Source organism: Schistocerca americana, chromosome 3, assembly GCF_021461395.2.
Source record: "Schistocerca americana isolate TAMUIC-IGC-003095 chromosome 3, iqSchAmer2.1, whole genome shotgun sequence".
NCBI lineage: Eukaryota > Metazoa > Arthropoda > Insecta > Orthoptera > Acrididae > Schistocerca > Schistocerca americana.
In genome coordinates this window covers 645726472-645748090 of record NC_060121.1, presented here as the reverse complement: position 1 = coordinate 645748090, position 21619 = coordinate 645726472, and the positions used below count along the sequence as shown (strand labels likewise).

Sequence of the window (21619 nt, the reverse complement as noted above, 5' to 3'; positions counted from 1 at the left end):
CCACAAGCTGTGCTCTAATTAAAAGTTATGGATTATGTGACAAACCTTTAAACTGTTGCCTTCATGATAGTATTTTCCAATGTAAGTCTGAAGTTTGTGACAGTTCTCATCTTCAGTCTGCAGTTCCAGCCACCATCCTATTATTAGGCACCCATCTTGCTCCTGACCCAACGGCTTCCATTCTCTGACAGTACCTAAAAAATAAAGAAATAAATCTCTTTTTATTTCAAATGACATATATGTCACAGAATACATTTTTCTGTATATAAGTACTTCAATAAATCTGGTGAACACTCACAGAACACAGTCTAGATAAGAAATAAACTGTCACATTTAAAATCAACTTGCAATATAATTAAAATTATGTAATGAACTAATACCTTTGTAATGTAACATTAGATAGAATAGCATTTTAATATCAAGGATGACATATAAATAGCAGTGATGTGCAAGCTGACATCACAAGCTAATGTTTACCAGAAACATACTTTCGCAGTTAGTACTTGCATTCTAGCATCATAATTTAACAATTCACAAAAATTTTAAAATCACTTTCAAACAGTTCATTACTGATGTATCTTCACTCATAACACAAGCCTGTCCGTACAGTTCACAAACTCGCTTAAAGAGGCCACCTGGGTAGCCCCTTGGCACTCTCCAGTGAGCCACCAAAGAAACTGTATTACTTAAGCAATTACAAATGAGTGGTTGGACTATACTGTAACCTGTATTACTGTTGTTCAATCAATGTGTTCAGTGCACAACCTATACTTCACAGTATTTTACACATTTCTCTATAAAGTACTACATTCCATAAATCATATTTGTTCTTGCTGTAGCGAACTTGGCAACAAGTGAGGGTTACATTTTCTCTACACCTTAGTGTCAATGCTAAGTCACTTGACAAACATCTCAATGGAAGAAATATTCCAACATCTCATTGTCCAGCAGCAAGCCTTTGTGGAACATCAACAGGCTCTCACCACTATTCTAAATCAAGTGGCATCAGCATTTTTGTGGCGGTTTACTTTCCCCCCTACAAGACAAGGTTACACCAACATTTTGAGGTTTTTCTCATGGATGATGTAAACCTGTGTCAGGCTTGCTTTCACCGTGCATTTATCAGTTGCTGTAGCAACTTTTGCCTTTACAGCAACCGGCCAGTTCATCATTTGATGAAATATGCAGGCTTCTCTCAACCTATTACTGTGATAGAACACATGTCACTGCGACACGTGACCATTGTCAGAAACACCCAAACCAATCTTACAAAGCCTGGGCTGCAGAAGTACATGGGATGAGCCATCATTGTAAATTTGTCCCTAGTAACCATCATGAATCCTACACTAATCATGTGGTGAATGATGATATTATTTGTCTGGTCCTGGATAGGGAAGTCTGTGAAAAAGCACATCAATGTGGGAATCCGAAGCTTATGGATGTGCTCGATACAGCAAAGTCCTTTGAAGTGACACCGACCACAGGCAGTCAGATTGCAGTGTGTGAAGAGGTATCAGAAATTGCAGTCAACCACTCTTACGCATGCAGTAAGTGCTCAGGATAATGGGGAAGTCATTGCAGGAGTACAACCTACGACTCAGCGTCACATGAGGCAGTGTCGGTTATGATCACAGCAGCAACAGGCCATGACACAGCAGCAGCCACGTTCCCTACTTCTGTCTTGTCCATAAAGCTTTATTCAATATGAGCATGCTGCGTGCACTAAGCACTGGGCAGTTTGCAGTAAGTGTTGAAAGAAAGACCACATTGCATCAGTGTGTAACTCCTCTTCAAACGTGGCAAAACACAGTGGTACTGATTGACATAAAATGTGTTGCTACAATGACTGTTTCTCCAAACAAACTGTTTATTGACCTGTGTGTGTTTAATAAACCGCTATAAATGCAAGTGGACACAGGGGCTGCACAGCTTTAGTAAACATGGACGTGGGCTCCCCTCATCTCACATTTCACGTAAGTTTGTTATTTACATTAAACAGTAGATTCTGACCATAGGTCAGTTCTCTGCTCCTGTCTCTTACAAATCTTTTGTTTACCCTTTCACCTTCTTTGTTGTGGATCATTTCCATATTGCAAACCTATTTGGGTGAGACGCTTTTAATGCTTTCTGTATCTCCATTGCCAATTAGCTAAATTTAATGTCAGATCTGTTTCTGTATCAGCAACTGGAGTCCCTCTGCTCTGGGTTTTCATCTCCATTTTCCCCTGGGCTCAGTTGTGCTACCATTTGACAGGCCCACATTACTATGAAAGAGTTTGCCCGCCCTCATTTTTTTCAGGGCCAACAGGTGCTGTTGTGTTGTGCAACTCTGTCAAGGCCGAATTAGATAATCTGACATCAGTCGATGTCATTTGGCTTATTTCCTCCAGTGAATCGGCTACACCACAGGTCATTGTTAAAAGCTGACGGCTAAGCTTCACCTCTGCGGTGACTTCAGTGTCACAATTAATGCACAGTTCATGATAGATATATTCTCTGACCTGCCCCAATGAGTTGCTCACAAAATTGTCAGGCGGCCACTACATTTCCAAGATCAATTTATCAGAAGTGGACTTCTAGCTCCCCTTGGATGAGGCCACTAGGCACCTTCTCGTTGTCAATACAACTTTCGGCTATACCAATAACAACACTTGTCTTTCGGCATCACTAGCACGCCCACAATTTTTCAGTTTTTTAGAACAGCTGACAGCCTCTGCACCTGGCTACATCAATTACCTCGCCAATATCGCTGTTTTGGGTTCTTCCCCCAAAGAACACATTATCAAACTCCAATCATTGTTTTCTGTTTTGCTGTCTGTGGGGCTAAAGTGCAATTTCAAAAAATATCAATTTTTCCAGCCATCATCAACTGAGTGCCTAGGTTTTGAGGTATACCACACAGGGGTCAAGCCATTGCATCACCATGCTGATGCAACTGCAGATTTGTCGCAACCAACGTCCATTAAGGAACTGTCGGCATTTCTAGATAAAGTTGCGTACTACCATAATTTTTTACAGGACGCATCCACTGTTGCTCAGGCACTATGCACACTTCTGTGTAAAAATGTGCCTTTTTTCTGTGATCCCCAGCTTGTGGCTGAGTGTTCTCTTTGCTTAAATCTAAGCTTCAATCTGCCACATGTCTGACCACTTTTCAGCTGGGTCAGCACTTCTTGTTGGCTATAGATGCCTCTCAGCATGGTCTTGGTGTTGGTGCAAAAATACGCAGATGGGTCTGAATGACCCACTGCTTATGATTCTAAGACTTTAACTCCCGTTCACAGCAGTATTCTCAGATTGAAAAGGCGGCTTTAGTGATTGTGTTCGCCATCAAGAAATTTTATGTCTTCTTGTATGGTTCAAAGTTCCATTTAATCACAGAGCACAAGGTATTGGTTACTCTTTTTAACCCTTCGGCATCCGTACCAGTCAGGCAGAGCATTGTTTGCAGCAGTGGACTCTCTTTCTCTCCCATTATCATTATCAGATCAATTACTGGCTGACGGTGCAATACACCAATGCCGATGCCTTATCTCGCCTTCTGATCTGGTTGAACCATGAGTTCGATCACGATGAGTTGCTTTGTTTCTATTTAGATATTGAGAACCACAACATGGTCAATGGTTTTAACATCACTAGTGCCACTATAGCATTCGTCATCACTGTGGATCCTGTACTTAGCTGGTTCCTCTCTTTTGTGCAGCACTGTTGGCTGGAAAAACCCCCGACTAGTGCCTCAGATTCCTTGCGCACTGCCATTATGTGTTTGACAGAGTTCTTTTGTTAGCTATGGAGGATGCAGCTCCTCAGGTTGTGATTCCTGCTTCCTAATGCCATAATGTACTATGGCTTCTGCATGTTGGTCATTGGGGGATGGCCGGGCATAGAGGGGGATATTACATGGCTTATCATTGCTTTGTACTTACTGTGTTCAGCAACATGTGGCCTCGCAGATGACTTTTTCATCCTGGCTGATGACATGGCATCCGTGGGAGCGTCTACATGTCAATTTTGCTGGGTCCTTCCTAAATCAGTCTTCGCTTATTGTAGTGGACATCTATTCCAAGTTTCCCTACATGGTGCATTGTCTATCCACATCCACAGCAGCCACTATTTCAGCCCTGTCTAAAATTTTTGCAATTGAGGGGCTTCTGTATACCACAGCTACAGATAATGGCCCCAGCTTGTTTTTCAAGGATTTACATCTTTTTGTCAGGCTAGTGGTGTTTGCCATCTCTCAGCTCACCCATCTCATCCTCAGTCTAATGATGAGGAAGAACACTTTGTTCAGATGTTCAAAACTTAGATGTATCTGGCAGGTCACCTGAAGCTGTGTCAAACCATTTTTTGAGTTGGTACTGTTTCACTCCAGTTGAGGACAAAAGCCCAGTAAAGCTGCCACATAGGTGTCACCCACGGGCCCTCTTTTACCTACTTCATCTAATGCCACATCCAATGACCACACTGGTTCTGCAACAGTTCCAGCCAGGTGCGTCTGTCAGGGCTTGTGGTTTTGGCCACCGGCTCAACTGGGTTCATGCCTTCATTGAGCGTCATCGGGGCTTGCACCTGTGCGTTGTGTGCACTCCTTACGGGTGGTCATCCTGTCACTTCAACCAGCTGTGGCTGTGCACAGCACTGTCTATTCTGGAGGGCCCACCATCTCCCCTGCTCTCGATGCTGCCAATGCCTGTTCCTGGTTTACAGATGGTCAGTTTGCACCAAAATGGGGGTCGCTGCCTGGAAGATTACTGTCTGGGGTTCCTGCACTCCTTGACTGTCATCGCCGACACAGCCCCCTCTGCAATGGATGCCGCAGCTGCCACCACCTCTGTTGCTGGGTCCTATGCAGCCATCATCTCCAACAACCCTGCTGATGACTCTGGTGCCAACTGCTGACCTCAAAGAGGACATCGCTATCAAGATGTCATCCCAGGTCCAGGCCCTACAACCTCTCACAAGAGGTGGGATGGCACACCAAACCAGCCCCTCATCACTTCTACCCCCACTCACTGGTGCCTGCCCACTGCATGCTGCTGCAGTCACTGTCGTTGGGCGATAAAGTGGACGTCAGCGTTGTCACTGGTGTTCCCCATGACTTTTAGTCTCAGTGCCTTGTGAGAGATAAGTGCCTTTTTCCCCTTTCTTTTGCTTTTTTTCTCCTTTCATGGTACCAGTGCTTTTTTTGTACCAGTAATTTTTTGCCTAGTGATTTTATGTATGTATGTGGTTTTCCCACAACTGGAAGGAAGGGGTGATGTACCTCCACTTATGATGCACACAACTTCAGAGACCGCACATCCACAGTTCACAGGCCCATTCAGAGGGGCTATCTGGGTTGGCCTCCTGGCATGCTCTGGTGACTGCCAATGAAACAATACTATTTAAGTGATTGCAAACAAGTGCTTGGCCTATTCCATAACATGTATTACTGTTATCCGGTCGATGTGTTCATTGTACAACCTGTACTTCATTGTATTTTACATGTTTTTCAATAAAGTAATACATTCCATAAATTGCATTTGTTCTTGCTGCAGCAATTACTAAGTACCAAGTCAACATTCTAAGTCATCTTTGAGACAATCCTTGAGACATTGAGTGTAGTTTCTAAGAAACTTCAGAAAAATTAATTTTAGGTACAAACAGTGGCAACCAACTGTTTAATGAAATACTAGTTTATTTTTATAATTGAGCCATATTTGTGTCACACCAGCTCTGAACACCTTGCCACGTGGGTCATATCCTTGCGGAAGACCAAGCTGCAACACTTGTTCTACACACCCATCCAACACATCCCTATATTCCACTCTGTCATAGACATATTCTACCCAGTCAGAGGCAGGAATCCTTGTGAAAGAAGTCATATCATTTGCTGGCTTTGTTGTAACTTTTGCATTGCCATTCAAGTGGGCAGAACCACCAACCAACTGTCCACCCAAAAGAATGGCCACTGACAAACTACAGTCAAGAGCATGGATGACCACCCTGTGGCTGACATGCTGCTGAGTAAAACATGTTGGACTTTAATGGCTGATTCACAAATTGTGCCAACTGGACCCCCCCCCCCCCCCCATGCTAACTTATATTAATTACACTGATAATAGTATCTTCCTTCCAACATCTCTATAGATTCTGCAAACCTCCAAGCCTCAATCTTTGCAAGAATTTGAATATTTTGGTATGTTTTACAAAGACAATGTATAACAAACATGTCACTAAATTCTGCTGGTGTTTTCTTCTTTATAATTTGCTAGCACTTGGGAGCTAAGTAAAATGAGTGAATGAATGTATAAACACCGAGATTTCTTACAAAACACTTAACCAACCCATCCTGGAATATTGCTCAAATGTGTGGGACTCATACCAAATAGAACTAACAGATGATATTGAATGTATACAAAAAAGGGCAAACAAATGGCCCCACGTTTGTTTGACCCATGGGAAAATATCAGAGATGCTGAAAAAACTGAAAAAACCACCTGATGAAAGATTACCTACAAGAATCAGCTTTGAGTGAAAAATTCAGGAATATACTACACGCCCCTTCAATCACTCCCCCAGGAATTGCAAAGACAAGACAAGACAAATAACAGAATGCACAATGGGGTATAAATTATTGTTACTCCAGAGCTTTCTGTAGCAAGAGGTGCAATAGGAAGTACCCTCTGCCATTCACGACACTGTGATTTGTAGAGGATACATTTATACCATTTATTACAAGTTTATATGTTGAGTTCATATAACCTGAATTGTAAATGTTCATTAATAACCAAAAAATAAAGGCTTTTCGGATGTGTGTACAAGTGAACATTTTTTCTTCTTTTGATGTAAGGAACCTGTCCCTAAAGTTTGTAAAAGTACTTGTGAAACACTCTGTAGGTTTAGATTTAGAAATAAGAAATTGAGATTCTGAAGTCCAACATTAAGCATAGATACCTGTCAGTTGCATCATGGTCTTTGAGAGGAGACGCATCTGTCATACAATGATCAGCCACATCATCATGATCACTGACCTAATAGCTGGTATGTCCAACTTTGGCAAGGATAACAGGGGCAACACATCATGCCAAGGAAGTAATGAGGTCTTGGTAGGTGGCTGGAGGGAGTTGGCATGACACCTTACTTTACAAGTCACCTAATTCCTGAAAATTGTGGGGAGGGGGTGTTGAGCTCTGATACCACGTTCAATCTCATCCCAGATGTGTTTTAAGGGGTTCAAACCACTCCATCACACTCCTTGCCTTATGACATGGTGCACCATCTTGTCGAAAAATGCCAGTGCCATCTGGAAACATGATCATCCTGAAGGGGTGTACAAGGTCTGCAACCACGGTACAATACTCTGTGGCTGTCATGGTGCCTTGCACAAGCTCCCCTAGACCCATGGATGCCCACATGCAAGTTTCCCAGAGAATAATGGAGCTGCCACCGATTTTGGCTCTATCCCACAGTGCAGGTGTCAAGGAGCTGTTCCCCTACAAGACGAGGATTTGTGCCCTCCCACTGGCATGACAAAGAAGATATTGGGGTTCATCAGACCTCACAACACTCTGTCACTGCACCAATGTCAAGTGCTCATGGTCACGTGCCCATTTCAATCGTAGTTGGTGATGTCGTGGTGTTAACATTGGCACATGCATGGGTCATCAATTGCAAAGGCCCATTCTTAGGAGTGTTCAGTGCACTGCATTTTCAGACGCACTTGTACTTTGCCCAGTACTAAAGTCTGATATTTGTTCTGCCACAGTTTGCCAACTGCCCTGTTTTACCTGTCTCCCAGCTCACAATGTCTGACATCTTTAATGAAGGGTGGTCATCCAACCCCGCCACATGTTATAGATGCACACCACAGCACTCAGATAGATCACACTCCTTCCCCATTCTACACATGGACAGCACACTCACCAATACAACGTGCACCGTGTGTGTTCCTAACTAGTAGTTATTCCTTATCAGGTGATGATGCTATTGCTTGGATGGGTTTATATTGATAGTAGGTCAGTGGTCATAATGTTCTGGCTGATCAATGTATTTCTCAATACTAACAGTCAAGTCTCAGTTAAACAATGGAAGACCTGAAGTAGTAAATTATAGAGTCAGCCAAAAGTTTATCAGGGTTGGAAGTGAAAGCTTTTGTTAAAAGTTAAAATGAACATAATATGATCATTAACATTATAAAAATACATAAATGACACTTCTGAAACTGTAGAATAAGTTTTTGTTTCACTGGCCCCCTGCTTGTAATATACTCTGAAAGCAACAATAGATGTAGCTGTGGTTTTTACGGCTTTATCTTAAAAAGATAGGGTTGCCATAGGTATTTTGGTAGTGTGATTGCTTGAGTGCAATAATGGTATGTGATGTTGGCTAACTGTTAAGTAGTCAGGGGCATCAGGATTCTCCACACAATTAAGAAGTGTCTCTGTCTGCACAGCTATTTGGCAGTCACACAACAAATATTAGTCTAAGGGCATCATGTTTGGATTGTGTGGGCAATAATAAGTTATACAGTGAAAGCTACTGCATAATATCAGACTGTAGGCATGCACTGTCATGAACAAACAACTGTCACATGGGAGCATGGTTCTGTGGCTTATCTCAGTGACAATACCAATATATATCCATAACTATTAGAACTAAATACAAATGCTTCAATCATCTTCAAGCATCATTACATGCAACCAAGGAAGGGAAAGCAGAAAGGTGGAAGGAGTATATAGAGGGTCTATACAAGGGCGATGTACTTGAGGACAGTGTTATGGAAATGGAAGAGGATGAAGATGAAATGGGAGATATGATACTGCGTGAAGAGTTTGACAGAGCACTGAAAGACCTGAGTCAAAACAAGGCCCCCAGAGTAGACAATATTCCATTGGAACTACTGACGACCGTGGGACAGCCAGTCCTGACAAAACTCTACCATCTGGTGAGCAAGATGTATGAAACAGGCGAAATACCCTCAGACTTCAAGAAGAATATAATAATTCCAATCCCAAAGAAAGCAGGTGTTGACAGATGTGAAAATTACCGAACTATCAGTTTAATAAGTCACAGCTGCAAAATACTAACACGAGTTATTTACAGACGAATGGAAAAACTAGTAGAAGCCGACCTCGGGGAAGATCAGTTTGGATTCCGTAGAAATGTTGGAACACGTGAGGCAATACTGACACTACGACTTATCTTAGAAGAAAGATTAAGGAAAGGCAAACCTACGTTTCTAGCATTTGTAGACTTAGAGAAAGCTTTTGACAATGTTGACTGGAATACTCTCTTTCAAATTCTAAAGGTGGCAGGGGTAAAATACAGGGAGCGAAAGGCTATTTACAATTTGTACAGAAACCAGATGGCAGTTATAAGAGTCGAGGGACATGAAAGGGAAGCAGTGGTTGGGAAGGGAGTAAGACAGGGTTGTAGCCTCTCCCCGATGTTGTTCAATCTGTATATTGAGCAAGCAGTAAAGGAAACAAAAGAAAAATTTGGAGTAGGTATTAAAATTCATGGAGAAGAAATAAAAACTTTGAGGTTCGCCGATGACATTGTAATTCTGTCAGAGACAGCAAAGGACTTGGAAGAGCAGTTGAACGGAATGGACAGTGTCTTGGAATGAGGGTATAAGATGAACATCAACACAATCAAAACAAGGATAATGGAATGTAGTCTAATTAAGTCGGGTGATGCTGAGGGAATTAGATTAGGAAATGAGGCACTTAAAGTAGTAAACGAGTTTTGCTATTTGGGGAGCAAAATAACTGATGATGGTCGAAGTAGAGAGGATATAAAATGTAGGCTGGCAATGGCAAGGAAAGCGTTTCTGGAGAAGAGAAATTTGTTAACATCCAGTATAGATTTAAGTGTCAGGAAATCATTTCTGAAAGTATTTGTATGGAGTGTAGCCATGTATGGAAGTGAAACATGGACGATAAATAGTTTGGACAAGAAGAGAATAGAAGCTTTTGAAATGTGGTGCTACAGAAGAATGCTGAAGATTAGATGGGTAGATCACATAACTAATGAGGAAGTATTGAATAGGATTGGGGAGAAGAGAAATTTGTGGCACAACTTGACCAGAAGAAGGGATCGGTTGGTAGGACATGTTCTGAGGCATCAAGGTATCACCAATTTAGTATTGGAGGGCAGCGTGGAGGGTAAAAATTGTAGAGGGAGACCAAGAGATGAATACACTAAGCAGATTCAGAAGGATGTAGGTTGCAGTAGGTACTGGGAGATGAAAAAGCTTGCACAGGATAGAGTAGCATGGAGAGCTGCATCAAACCAGTCTCAGGACTGAAGACCACAACAACAACAACATGCAACCAGTGTCATCAAGCAAAATTATGTGTAGAAAAAGTAAATAAAAAGGTACTTATCCAAATATCATCAAGTACAAGTAATGGTTGCACTGCAAGGCATCGCATATTATTTGACGCTCATATACATCCTGTAAGATAATTTAGTTATGACTGTATACCCATATAATATGTAATAACTCAAGCACATAACAGAGATGTCATTCTTCCAGATAACTAAAAAAGTCATTACGTTCTGCATGTTTAAATACATATTATAGCAGCAGACTGAATCTGGGACTGATGATGAAGTTCCTGGTAGATTAAAACTTTGTGTTGATCCAGAACATGAAACAAGAACCTTTGGTTTTCACAGGCAATTCCTCCAGCTACTGAGCTATTCAGATACGACTCACAAGTTTACTTCCGCTAGTTCCTCTCTCTTACCTTCCAAGTTTCACAAAAGTCCTCCAGCATACCTTGTCGGCTTCATACTCTGAAAAGAAACAATATAGCAGAGAAATGACTTAGACACAGCTTAAAGGATTGTTTCCATAACGAATTTTCAGTCTGCACTGATTTGAAATTTCCTGCCAGGTTAAAACTGTGTGCTTGACCAGGATATCAACCCAGAATCTTTGCCTCTGATGGACATTTCTCAACCAGCATTACGGGATTGTGGTTTTAAAGCACCACCTTTATTGCAATTGGTAATCTTTACTTTTGCTTCTAGTGCCGGAATATACTTGTTTCATTTCAAAAGAACCGGCACAGATGAAGTAATTGCAACTAATAACGAGAATCAGTAAACAACGTCATTGGAAATTAGTCAGAGTTGTAATAAATTAGTCAGAGTTATAGTAATTATAAATAAAAGAAACCAACTTGACTCAGACCATGTGCTTAGCCTGCGTGGCTGTATACAATTTTGAAAAACTGTGTTATCTGCATGCTTACACTCTCAAAATCTTTGTAAAAGCTTAATACAATATAGCATAGTTGTAAATTGGATAATTTACAGCAATGCTTTTTATTGAAAGGTAAGGTTAATTTCAACTATCTATCTATGAATACTTGTTTGAAAATGGAATTATTATATTCCAAGAGTAGCAGAAAAATATATATTACCATGCTCAAAAAAATTGGTACTTTAACATACACAGTGCCAGCCATATAAACATTTGTGGTATCCATCACACATAGATTCGATAATACTGAAACTGTTCACTAACAATTTCATACAAAATGGCATATGACACTTTTGGGCAGTTACTGTGACTCCATAATCATCAACTGCTGACTCTTTTAACTTCAATGGATCTAGATAACAGAAACTCCTTCAGATCATTATGAATCATGATTGCTTGTTCCCCCAAGTCAAAGACCAGTAACATAACAGCCCTAATTCTTTAAAAATTGCATTCACACATATGAAACACATGTTCAAAGTTTGCTGGAAGTATCTAAGAGCTCTCATTAACAAATACTGGATGAATATTGTTCTAACCAAGAACACAAGGGAACACACTGTCATAAAACAATTATGGTTTATTAGGTCACAGAGTGACAACAACAAGAATACACTGGATATAGTTACAAGTAATTTAATTATTTAATCATATGGCTAGGGCTGCCCGTCGGGCAGGCCATTTGCCAGGTGCCGGTTTTTCAATTTGATGCCACTTTGGCGACCTGCAGTCAATGAGGATGCTAGGATGATGATGAGGACAGCACAACACCTAGTCCCTGGGTGGAGAAAATTCCCCGACCCAGCCAGGAATCGAACCCGGGCTCAGAGGATAGACAATCCGTCATGCTGACCATTCAGCTACTGGGGGCAGACATTACAAGTAACGAATACACATGACAACTGAGAGCCCAGAGGCCCATGCATGGCCATATAAAGATGCTGTCTCTTTACTGTGTCGCTGGAGTAGTTCAGTGTACACACAGCGGAACAGGTGACGGCAGTCGGTGACTGTGCTACCCCTGGCGGCCACCTGAAGTGGCAGTGGGTGTGCCGTTTGAATGTTGACGCGCACTACGATAGCTGTAATGGCCCAACTCACGTCTACTGTGGCGGGAGTGCAGTAACTGGCAGGTGATGACACTCCTCCTTCCTTGCATGGGGAAGAACCAGGCATCACCATCCATGATGCTGTAACTGCATAGACATCCATGTATGCGTGGCAGTGTCAGGTGGTGATAGTCAAGGTGTGAGAAGTATCTCATCCACTCAGCCATGTACATATAGACAAAAGTGACTGGTACAAGGACACCCCCAATGCCCACAGATGCCTGGGTGATTGATGTACGGGACTGGCAACTGCAGGCAGGAGCCATCTGGACATTGGTAGTCCGCCACAAGGGATGTCATTACAGAGAGCGTCAATGGCAGATTGGAGAGAAGAGGCTGTAACAACAAAGATGCTGCTTCTGTCCCCACTGACAAAGCACCAGCTCAGCGCAATGTGAGATGGAGGCCCTGGCCGCAAGAAGCAAACCTTCCATCAGTGCTGACAAAACCCCGAACACCAGAAAGGGGCCACCATTAGGCCTGCCCGAGACTGGGAGTGGCTAGGGGCACTGAAGAATGAGATATCACACTTTGCCATAGGTGGGGGGGCTTCCTGGAATGGAACTAGTTCTGGTGGCATGCCATAAGTCAATCTTCAGTGTGAACAATGAAAATCGCATCGGCTGAGGATGACAACTGGAATCTAGTGAGGGTGACATCCAAAACCCAAGGCCCAGACTGGTGCACTGGGCACAAACTTCGATGAAACCAGTGTTGTTTAGGGATACCTGCTCGGTAGCAGAAGGGTGAGTGGCATCTGTGGCTGTCGGCTGTGCAAGAGCTCGGTGGAATTTTTGGTCCCAATTGGCATCAGTTTCTAAGAGTTTCAAAAGCTGTGACAGACTCTGTGGCCTGGAAATATCCTATGTACTTGCACATTTGCATCTTAAACATCTGAACAAGGTGTCCCACCTTGTCATTTGACTGTGGATAGAAGGGAGGTACCATGATGTGGCGAATGCCATTGCATGTAGAAAAGTCCTTGAAAGATTGTGCCATGAATTGGAGAGCACTGTCAGAAACCACAGTGTAAGACAAGCCTTCTATGAAGAATATCTTCGACAATACCTTGGCAGTTGTGTCTGCTGTCATTGATGGACAATAAACAACATAAGAAAAATGATGAAAAGCACCAATGTTCAATAAACAGAAAGGGTCTAATAAATGGACCATCGAAATGAATGTGGACTCTTTTCCAAGACTGTGTAGGGACCAAGCATGGTGGAAAAAAAGTGCGTGCAGCACCCCCTGCTGACACAAGCACCTGTGGCAGGCCGTGACAGGATATTCCACTTCCCAATCGATACCAGCCAAAACACATGAAGGTGCACTAACAAGTCTGTGCAAGAGATTACCCTGTGACCTTGATGTAATTATTGATGGACCTCCTGCTGCAAAGCCACTGGAACCACAACATGGGGAGTTCACTCTTCCATTGGCAGGAGAATAGCACCATACAAGAGGGAGAAATGATGGCGCAGTGTGAAGCAGCTCTGAAGCCTGGCCCAGCATATTGTCGGGCCACCACTGCTCTACCACGCATACGACCTGCCAGAGCACCAACCCCAATGCCAAAGCAGAAGCAATATGAGAACTGGTGATGGGGAAGCCAACCACCATGGGCCTTGCCTCCATACCCAGTTGAAAAAGGCAGATCCTCCTTGTCGAATGAGGAGTCAGGGCCCATAGGAAGTCAGGACAGAGCATGTTATGACATGCTAAGAAAATAAATTTCATAATTGTGCTGGGGCAAGAACAGAGCCCAAAGCTGAAGATAATGAGCGGCTTTGTCCAGTAAGATTGCTAATTGGATAAACATGGAAACAAAGGATTATGGTCAGTAATTAAATGAAACTTTGTACCATACTAGAACACATTAAAATCTTTTAAGGCATAGACAATAGCAAGAGCTGCTTTTTCTGACTGGGAATACTGTTGCTGAGAAAAGATGGGCATTTTCAATGCAAAGGCAATAGGCTGTTCAGAGACATCTGAATGGCAGTAGTGGGCCAGGACTGCCCCTGCCCTGTACTCAGATGTGTCCATGGCCAGAACAAGATGCTTGTCAGGTTGAAAAGTTGCAAGACATGGCTCAGAGCAAGGACTATTCTTAAGCTGCACAAAAGTATGCTCACAAGCTGCAGATCAAAAAAAGAAGCACATTTCTACAACAATAGATGCAAGGGGTGGGTAACAGTAGCCACCATGGGAATGAAATCATGATAGTATGCGGCACTGGTGAGGAATGCCTTAAATTCTTGTAAATTAAATAGATGGCGCAAAGCCATAATGGTGGCTGTATGTTGTTACAAGGAGCACATGCCCTGCTGGAAAATTTTATGATCCAAATAAACAGACAGGGCAAAGCCATAATCGCGATCATGGTTGTATGTTGTTACAAGGAGCACATGCCCTGCTGGAAAATTTTATGACCCAAATAAACAATCACAGGCTGGAGAAAACGAGACTTGGCAAAGCTAAATCTCAAGTGCACAGCTTATACAACCATAAACAAAATATGAAGGTTACAGAGGTGATACTCTGTGGTAGCACCTGTCACAATAATATCATCGAGACAGTTAATGCACTGAGGGACAACCTATGTAACCCGTTAAAAAAAAAAATGTTGACAGATGGCAGGTGCACCTGAATATTAGCCGTTGATACTGACAGAGGCCAAAAGGCGTATTAACCACAAAGAACTGTATTCATGCCTCATCCAATGGAATATGGAGGTAGGCTTCAGCCAATCGATTTTCAGAAAGAACAGATCCCCAGCCAACTTCGTGAGCAACACCTCCAGGACAGGGAGCAGGTAGGTGTCCATGATTGCTCATGCATTAACAGGGACCTTGAAGTCGCCACAGAGCTAAATTTTACTAGACAGTGTCTTTATGATCACTAAGGGCATAACCCATTCACTTGAAGAAACCAATACAATCACTCTCAGTGACATTAAGCAATCTAGCTCCGCCATGGCTTGGTCACTTAAATCTACTGGTATTGGTCGTTCCTGAAAAAAGTGCGGACAGGCAGAGAGTTTGAGCTTGATGTGTACTGTGAAATTATTTGCACAACTTAATTCAGAACACAAGGAAACTCAATTCATGATTGGGCAGGTTGTGACACCAAATGCACTGCACCCATAAAAGAAAGACCAAAAGTAGAAAAGCATCTAAGCTAAACAAAGTTTCAGTACTCGCATCATTAACCATTTAGCATGTGATGGAACAGACAACTCACCTGTAAGGTTTGTCAGCCATGAACTGGACACCAATATGAATCTCCTGTTTGTTACACCTTACCAACCTGTGCTCGATGCACGCCAACAGTGGGTACCCAAGTCTGGGAGTTGAATAGGGACATGGCAGTTCTCATGTCAATTTGTAGGCGTAACAGCTGATCCACCACCCGTGCTTAAGTGAAAAGTTTGTTGTGGCTGGCAGACAGTAGCGAACACAATGACAAGGAATATAAATATCGATGTTGATTGAGCCCTGCAACGACTCTTGAGGGGACAGAGATTGACAATGGATCTAGTGACAACAGACAGACTTGACATCTTTGATGATATCCATGTCAAAACTGGTGTCAGTGGCCACGTGCATGTAGAGGAACTATGGCTCAAGTTTAAAAGAATAATTGACCATGCACTAGATGGATATGTACCCAGTTGAAGAGTTTATAATAGTAATGAAGAGAGATGCTGAATGAAATGCATTTGTCTGTCAAGAGAGCAATGGGTGAAGCCTTCAATGACTACCATGTCAGAATATTGTCCAATGATCTTTCAAAGAACCCAAAGAAGTTCCGGCCATATGTAAAGGCCATTGGTGATAGTAAGGTTAGTGTCCAGTTCCCAGTGAATGAGAAAGGAACTGAAATTGAGGGTAGTAAAGCAAAAGCTGAAATGCTTAACTCCATTTTCAATTGTTCTTTTAGAAAGGAAAACCCAGTAAAATGCCCCAATTTAATCCTTGTACCACTGAAAATATGACTGAAATAAGTATCAGTGTCAATGATGCTTGTATGCAGGTGAAATTGTTAAAACAGAACAAAGCTCCAGGGCTCAATGGAATCCCAGTCAGAGGCTATACCGAATTTGTGGCTGAGTTAGCCCCTCTTCTAATTATAATCTATTGTAGATCCATCTCAAAAAAAAGGTGCCCAGTAGTTGGAAGAAAGTGCAGGTCACACACATCTACAAGAAGGGTAGCAAAAGTGATCACAGAACTACTGTCCAATATCCTTGACATCAATTTCTTGTAGAATCTTATAACAAAAATCATCAATCATGTGAAACCCAACTCACTCTTTTCTCACAAGAGATTATAAGAGCTTTGGATCAAGGGAATCTGGTAGATGCAATGAATTTTTCTTGATTTCCAAAGAGCATTTGACTCAGTACAACACTTACACTTGTCAAAAGTATCAAGTGAAATCTGTGACAGGACTGATGCCTTTTTGGTAGGGAAGTCGCAGTGTGTCATCTAGGATACAGCATAACTGTCAGGTATACAACTAACTTCAGGTGGGCCCCAGGGGAAAGTGCTGGGATCCTTGCTGTCCAAATTTTATATTAATGAATTTGTGGACAATATTAATAGTAACCTCAGACTTTTAGCAGGTGATGCAGTTATCTATAATGAAGTACCATTTGAAAGAAGCTTACAAATATTCAATCAGATCTTGATAAGACTTCAAAGTGGTGCAAACATCAGCAACTTGCTTTAAATGTTCGGAAATATAAAATTATGCACTTCACAAAATGAAAAAAATTAATAGTTCCTCTGGCTATAATATCAGTGAGTCACAAGTGCAATCTTGAAGGCACATGTAAACTATCCAGAGAAAATATACTAAAAAAGTTCCAAAAACCATCTTTAAATTATGATTCTAGGAATACAGTATGCGCTCCTACTTATCACTCACATACAGATCATGAGGACAAGATGCACATATGCAATCCATCAATCATTCTTCCCATGCTCCATAAGTGAATGGAACAGGAAGAAACCCTAATAACTGGTACAATAGGAAGTGCCCTCTACCATGCACTTCACGGTGGTTTGCACAGCATGCCACTACATGACACCCCCCCCCCCCCCCCCGCCCCGCGCCCCGCCACAGGAGATCCACCCTTTGTGGCATGCTGCACAAATCAAGATGGGCGTGAAGGAAATTGCATTCACTGTCCCTGATGCCAACAATGTGTTTGTCAACGTAGCCAACAATCATACCAATACAGTCATGTTCATCTGCTGTTGTTGCAGGACTGACTTGAGTAGAGCCTCTAATGAAGAGCCGAACGACATAAATATCATCCGAAACACATGAAAACCCACCCCTCACTTGTTGTCACTTGTGTTCTAACTAGAAGACAAGGAAGCACAAAATTGTAAAACAAATATGATTTATTAGGTCACGGAGTGACAACAAGAAGGATACACTGGTTGTAGTTAAGTAAGGAATTAATTTGATAACCGAGAGCTCCGAGGCCCTTGTATGGCATTATAAAAACACTGCCTCCATCTAGATTGTTGGAGTTGTGCTGCATGCGCACAGTGGAACAGGTGGCTGCGGTCCCCGACTGGGCTGCTCCTGGCGACCTCAGATAGCTGTGAGCACACTGACTAAATGTCAGCGTGCACTAAGCTTGCCGTTGACCCAACTCAAGCCTACTGTGGGCAGTAGGTATAGTAATAGGTGGTTTATTACAAATGTAGTCTGGATAATTTGCACATTGTGAGTTATATTGCCTCAAGGCATATATACTGTTTTAGCTTTCATATTTTACTTACTGTGTTCAACCTTCAATGTCAGATTATACCCATTAATCATTCAATTATGTTAGCATTTTAAATTTTTAAAGTTGGTCAGTAATTTTTTGAAATACTGAAACTCTAATTTTTGTTTACCCCCGAAGCCGTCAGGCAAGCAACTGGAATTGGAAACTTGCACCATTTTAGTCATTTAGTAACACACATTATTACTTCCAGACACTGGCTGCAGTGACACCACCATCAAAACTAAATGCATGTCGACACTGAATTTAACAGTGTGCAATATTTGCTTACCCTCAGAAACTATGTTAAGTCTTGCATTTCACAATTCACTAGACTTATTGTCAACTCCTATAGCTGAATGGTCAGCATGATGGACTGCCGTCCTAAGGGGCCTGGGTTCGATTCCTGACTAGGTCGAGGATTTACTCCGCTCAGGGACTGGGTGTTGTGTTGTCTTCATCATCATTTCATCCCCATCGGTGCGCAGGTCACCCAATGTGGTGTCAAATGTAATAAGACCTGCACCAAGGTGGCCGGACCTGCCCCATAAGGGGCCTCCCGGCCAATGACGCCAAACGCTCATTTCCATTTACCAGACTTATTAGTGCTACAATTAGTGTTGAAATTATTACACTCAACATGTTTGCTAATTATGCTGTTCCCATGTACTCTAAACATGAACCATCATTGTACATACAATGTAAAGAGGCTTGACATGTGGCATGCATGTACACTGTGTTGAACTTACGAAATAAATGACTGGCTGCAATTAGACATATATACAGGAATATAAAGCCACAAGTCAGCAGTCCTGAAAGTAATGATTTGTTATTTACTCAAAACTTACTAATCTATTACAATGATATTCCAATCAACAACTTGAGTCAGCTGGAGATTATGGACCTTGAAACCGTATGTTTTGAGATAACCTGTAATGGGGAATGTTGGAATACCTACTTTAACAATAAGCATGAGTCTTTACAAATGAGAAACTGATGTACAGGCAGTTGAACAGGGCAAGGAAAGGGGAGCATCAGTGAGAGTGCACAAGTATCTGTGTTGTAATAACAAAAATGGCAGCAAGAGTCAATTTAAAATATCCTCATTGTCACCATATAAGTTCTCAGTGGCTCATGTTCTAAGTTTTCAGTGGCTCATGTTCTGGAAAATGGAAACAATGTCCAAAAAAGTCTCTCTCTTTTTTCCTTTCCCTTTCTGTTGTGATGTTAGTGATGATTGTGGAAGATTAAAACACAACAGTTTTATCCAATTAAAAATTTGCAAGAGGAAATGCCAGCTTTCCCCAAACTGGTTTTCGTTGTACATGAAAGATTTGCTTTACAAGTTATCTTAGCTGTGAGTGAATTTCTTGAACTGTCATGTTGTTAGTGAGTATTCGTAGTTCAATTAAAAGTGAGAACAAGATTGTATGAAACTTAATATTTTTATAATGTTTGAAAAATAACATCCAGCCAAAAAAATTTCTAGCAAAATTATGGAAGAAAATTTTAGACATTTTATAATATCTTTTCCAAAGAGGAAATGGTATGGTTTCATATGCTAGCCGACATGGGATGACAAACTCCTTCCTTCATATTCTCAGACTCGGGCATTTTCAGGAAAGCACTGCTTTCCAAACACACAATTTAGTTTATAAATCTGTTGTTTCAGGAATGGTTAATATGTTTTCCTGTAAAGATGTATGTTCTCAATCATTATTTTTGTGTAATTTATAGTTGCACATTTAGCTTTACTATGAAACCACAATGTCATTTCCACACATAATGAATAAAGTTCATCCAAGAATTTCTAACTCAAATAAGGATTAGCTCCAATCATGCCAGAATCAATAATATTTTGCAGTTTTAGTGAAAAGATAACTAAACATGCAACCAGATACAATGTGAGAAGTTTGCAAGTAAATTATTGTCATTTTAAACAATTTGAAATGTTGTCAATGCGGGTGTCTTCATTGCTTATGGCTCTACCATTGCAATAAATTTTTGAAAATCAATGTCACGGCAATGTGCAGAAATTGAACAACTGGATGATTTGTCTTAAATTTTTGGAGAAATAGCTCTACATCAGATAACATGAAATAAAATAGCAGGTGAATCACTTGGTATGAGGGGCAAGTACAGTTGTGATAGTAAATTTCAAATTATGAAAACTGCGACAGCTGCATCAAAATGATTTATAAAACCCAACTAGTTTCATGATATTATAGTCTCATATTCAGAAACTGCTAACCTAAAGAAGATATTATCAGAACTACCTTAAAACACGAACTACCAAATTAATAATTTGTTGATTAGTAAGTAAGGTATATGGACCTTTCAGCACATAATGCCCTTAAAATCTCCATAAGGCTCAATAATATAAACCCCCTATCTTCCACCACAAGCCATTCATTATATTGCCTATACCAATATGACATGATGTGTAACTCCTGCAATACAGTGACTGTTTTGTTGTAAGGAGTGCCAGAGGCAGCTTTGTTGGACCAGTAGGTCTTTGTAGTTCAGATGTCGCGTAGGCTTTTGGATTCCTGCAGTTGTGGAACAAGGTGGATATTTCGGTCTTCCATTGACTTCGTGGATGAATTTCTACTGGTTGTAAGCTTTTTATATGCTTTCAGCTTATTGAGTCAGTTGGAAATGGACAGTTTGATAATGCAATGGTCATGTGTCATTAGTGCACTATCTTGTGCACAGTTATGTTTTCACAAGGCCAGCCTTAAGTTTATACCTTTTAACTGTTGTTACTGTGCAAATCATTTGTTGCATTTAAACAAATCATCATCACAGCCCTCTATCTACACACTTTACCACTTCCCAAAACAGCTTCTGTGCCTGACCATTTCAATTTTTAATTCTATCAGGTATTTAAAGATTATAAAACTACATTACAAAAAGTCTTAATCACAATTCTATTGCTACTAAGACTGTTTAATTTCAATAATAAAATATTCTACTGAGATTGCTGTTTTATCTCCATAAAAAATGCTTTCAAAAATTGCTATTTAAAGATAAAGCAACACAAGAGGATTTTGATTTTTATTACAAATTGAAAAGTTTACAGCTCCAAGCTATTATTATTACTGTTGTTATTATTGTTGTTGTTATCCTCTTGATGTCGTCAATGTGATGTGTCTCAACATTGAATAATTAACATTCAAAGTCACACAATTTCTCTTTACATTTTATTTTGTGGGATACATTGTAGTTGCTACTGTCCTTATTACATTGTTGAATTGGGATCAGAGTTGATGCTTTGGTTGCGAGGTTTATACTAGCTCATGTTTAGGAACCATGTCTGGCTAAATTTGTGGATGTCATGCTGAGGCGGTTTCTGCTGTGGGCTTATTTAAGTCAAGTCAAGTGATTACAATTACACTAGCTTTTTGGCCAAGCACTCCTTGGCCATTGCCAAGTGATATGACTGCCAATGGGCTGCTGGCATGCCCC

General features: G+C 41.2%; 1 protein-coding gene across 5 annotated transcripts in view; it reads right to left on the bottom strand.

Annotated features, from left to right (window-relative positions):
- The window catches only part of LOC124605465 (protein pigeon), a 498287-nt gene that overhangs the window by 433552 nt on the left and 43116 nt on the right, over positions 1-21619 (bottom strand). For all 5 annotated transcript variants that reach the window (XM_047137163.1, XM_047137164.1, XM_047137161.1 and 2 more), the window contains exon 2: positions 46-194. In XM_047137163.1, coding sequence (XP_046993119.1) covers positions 46-194 — 149 coding nt within the window. The remainder of the gene's footprint in view (positions 1-45; positions 195-21619) is intronic.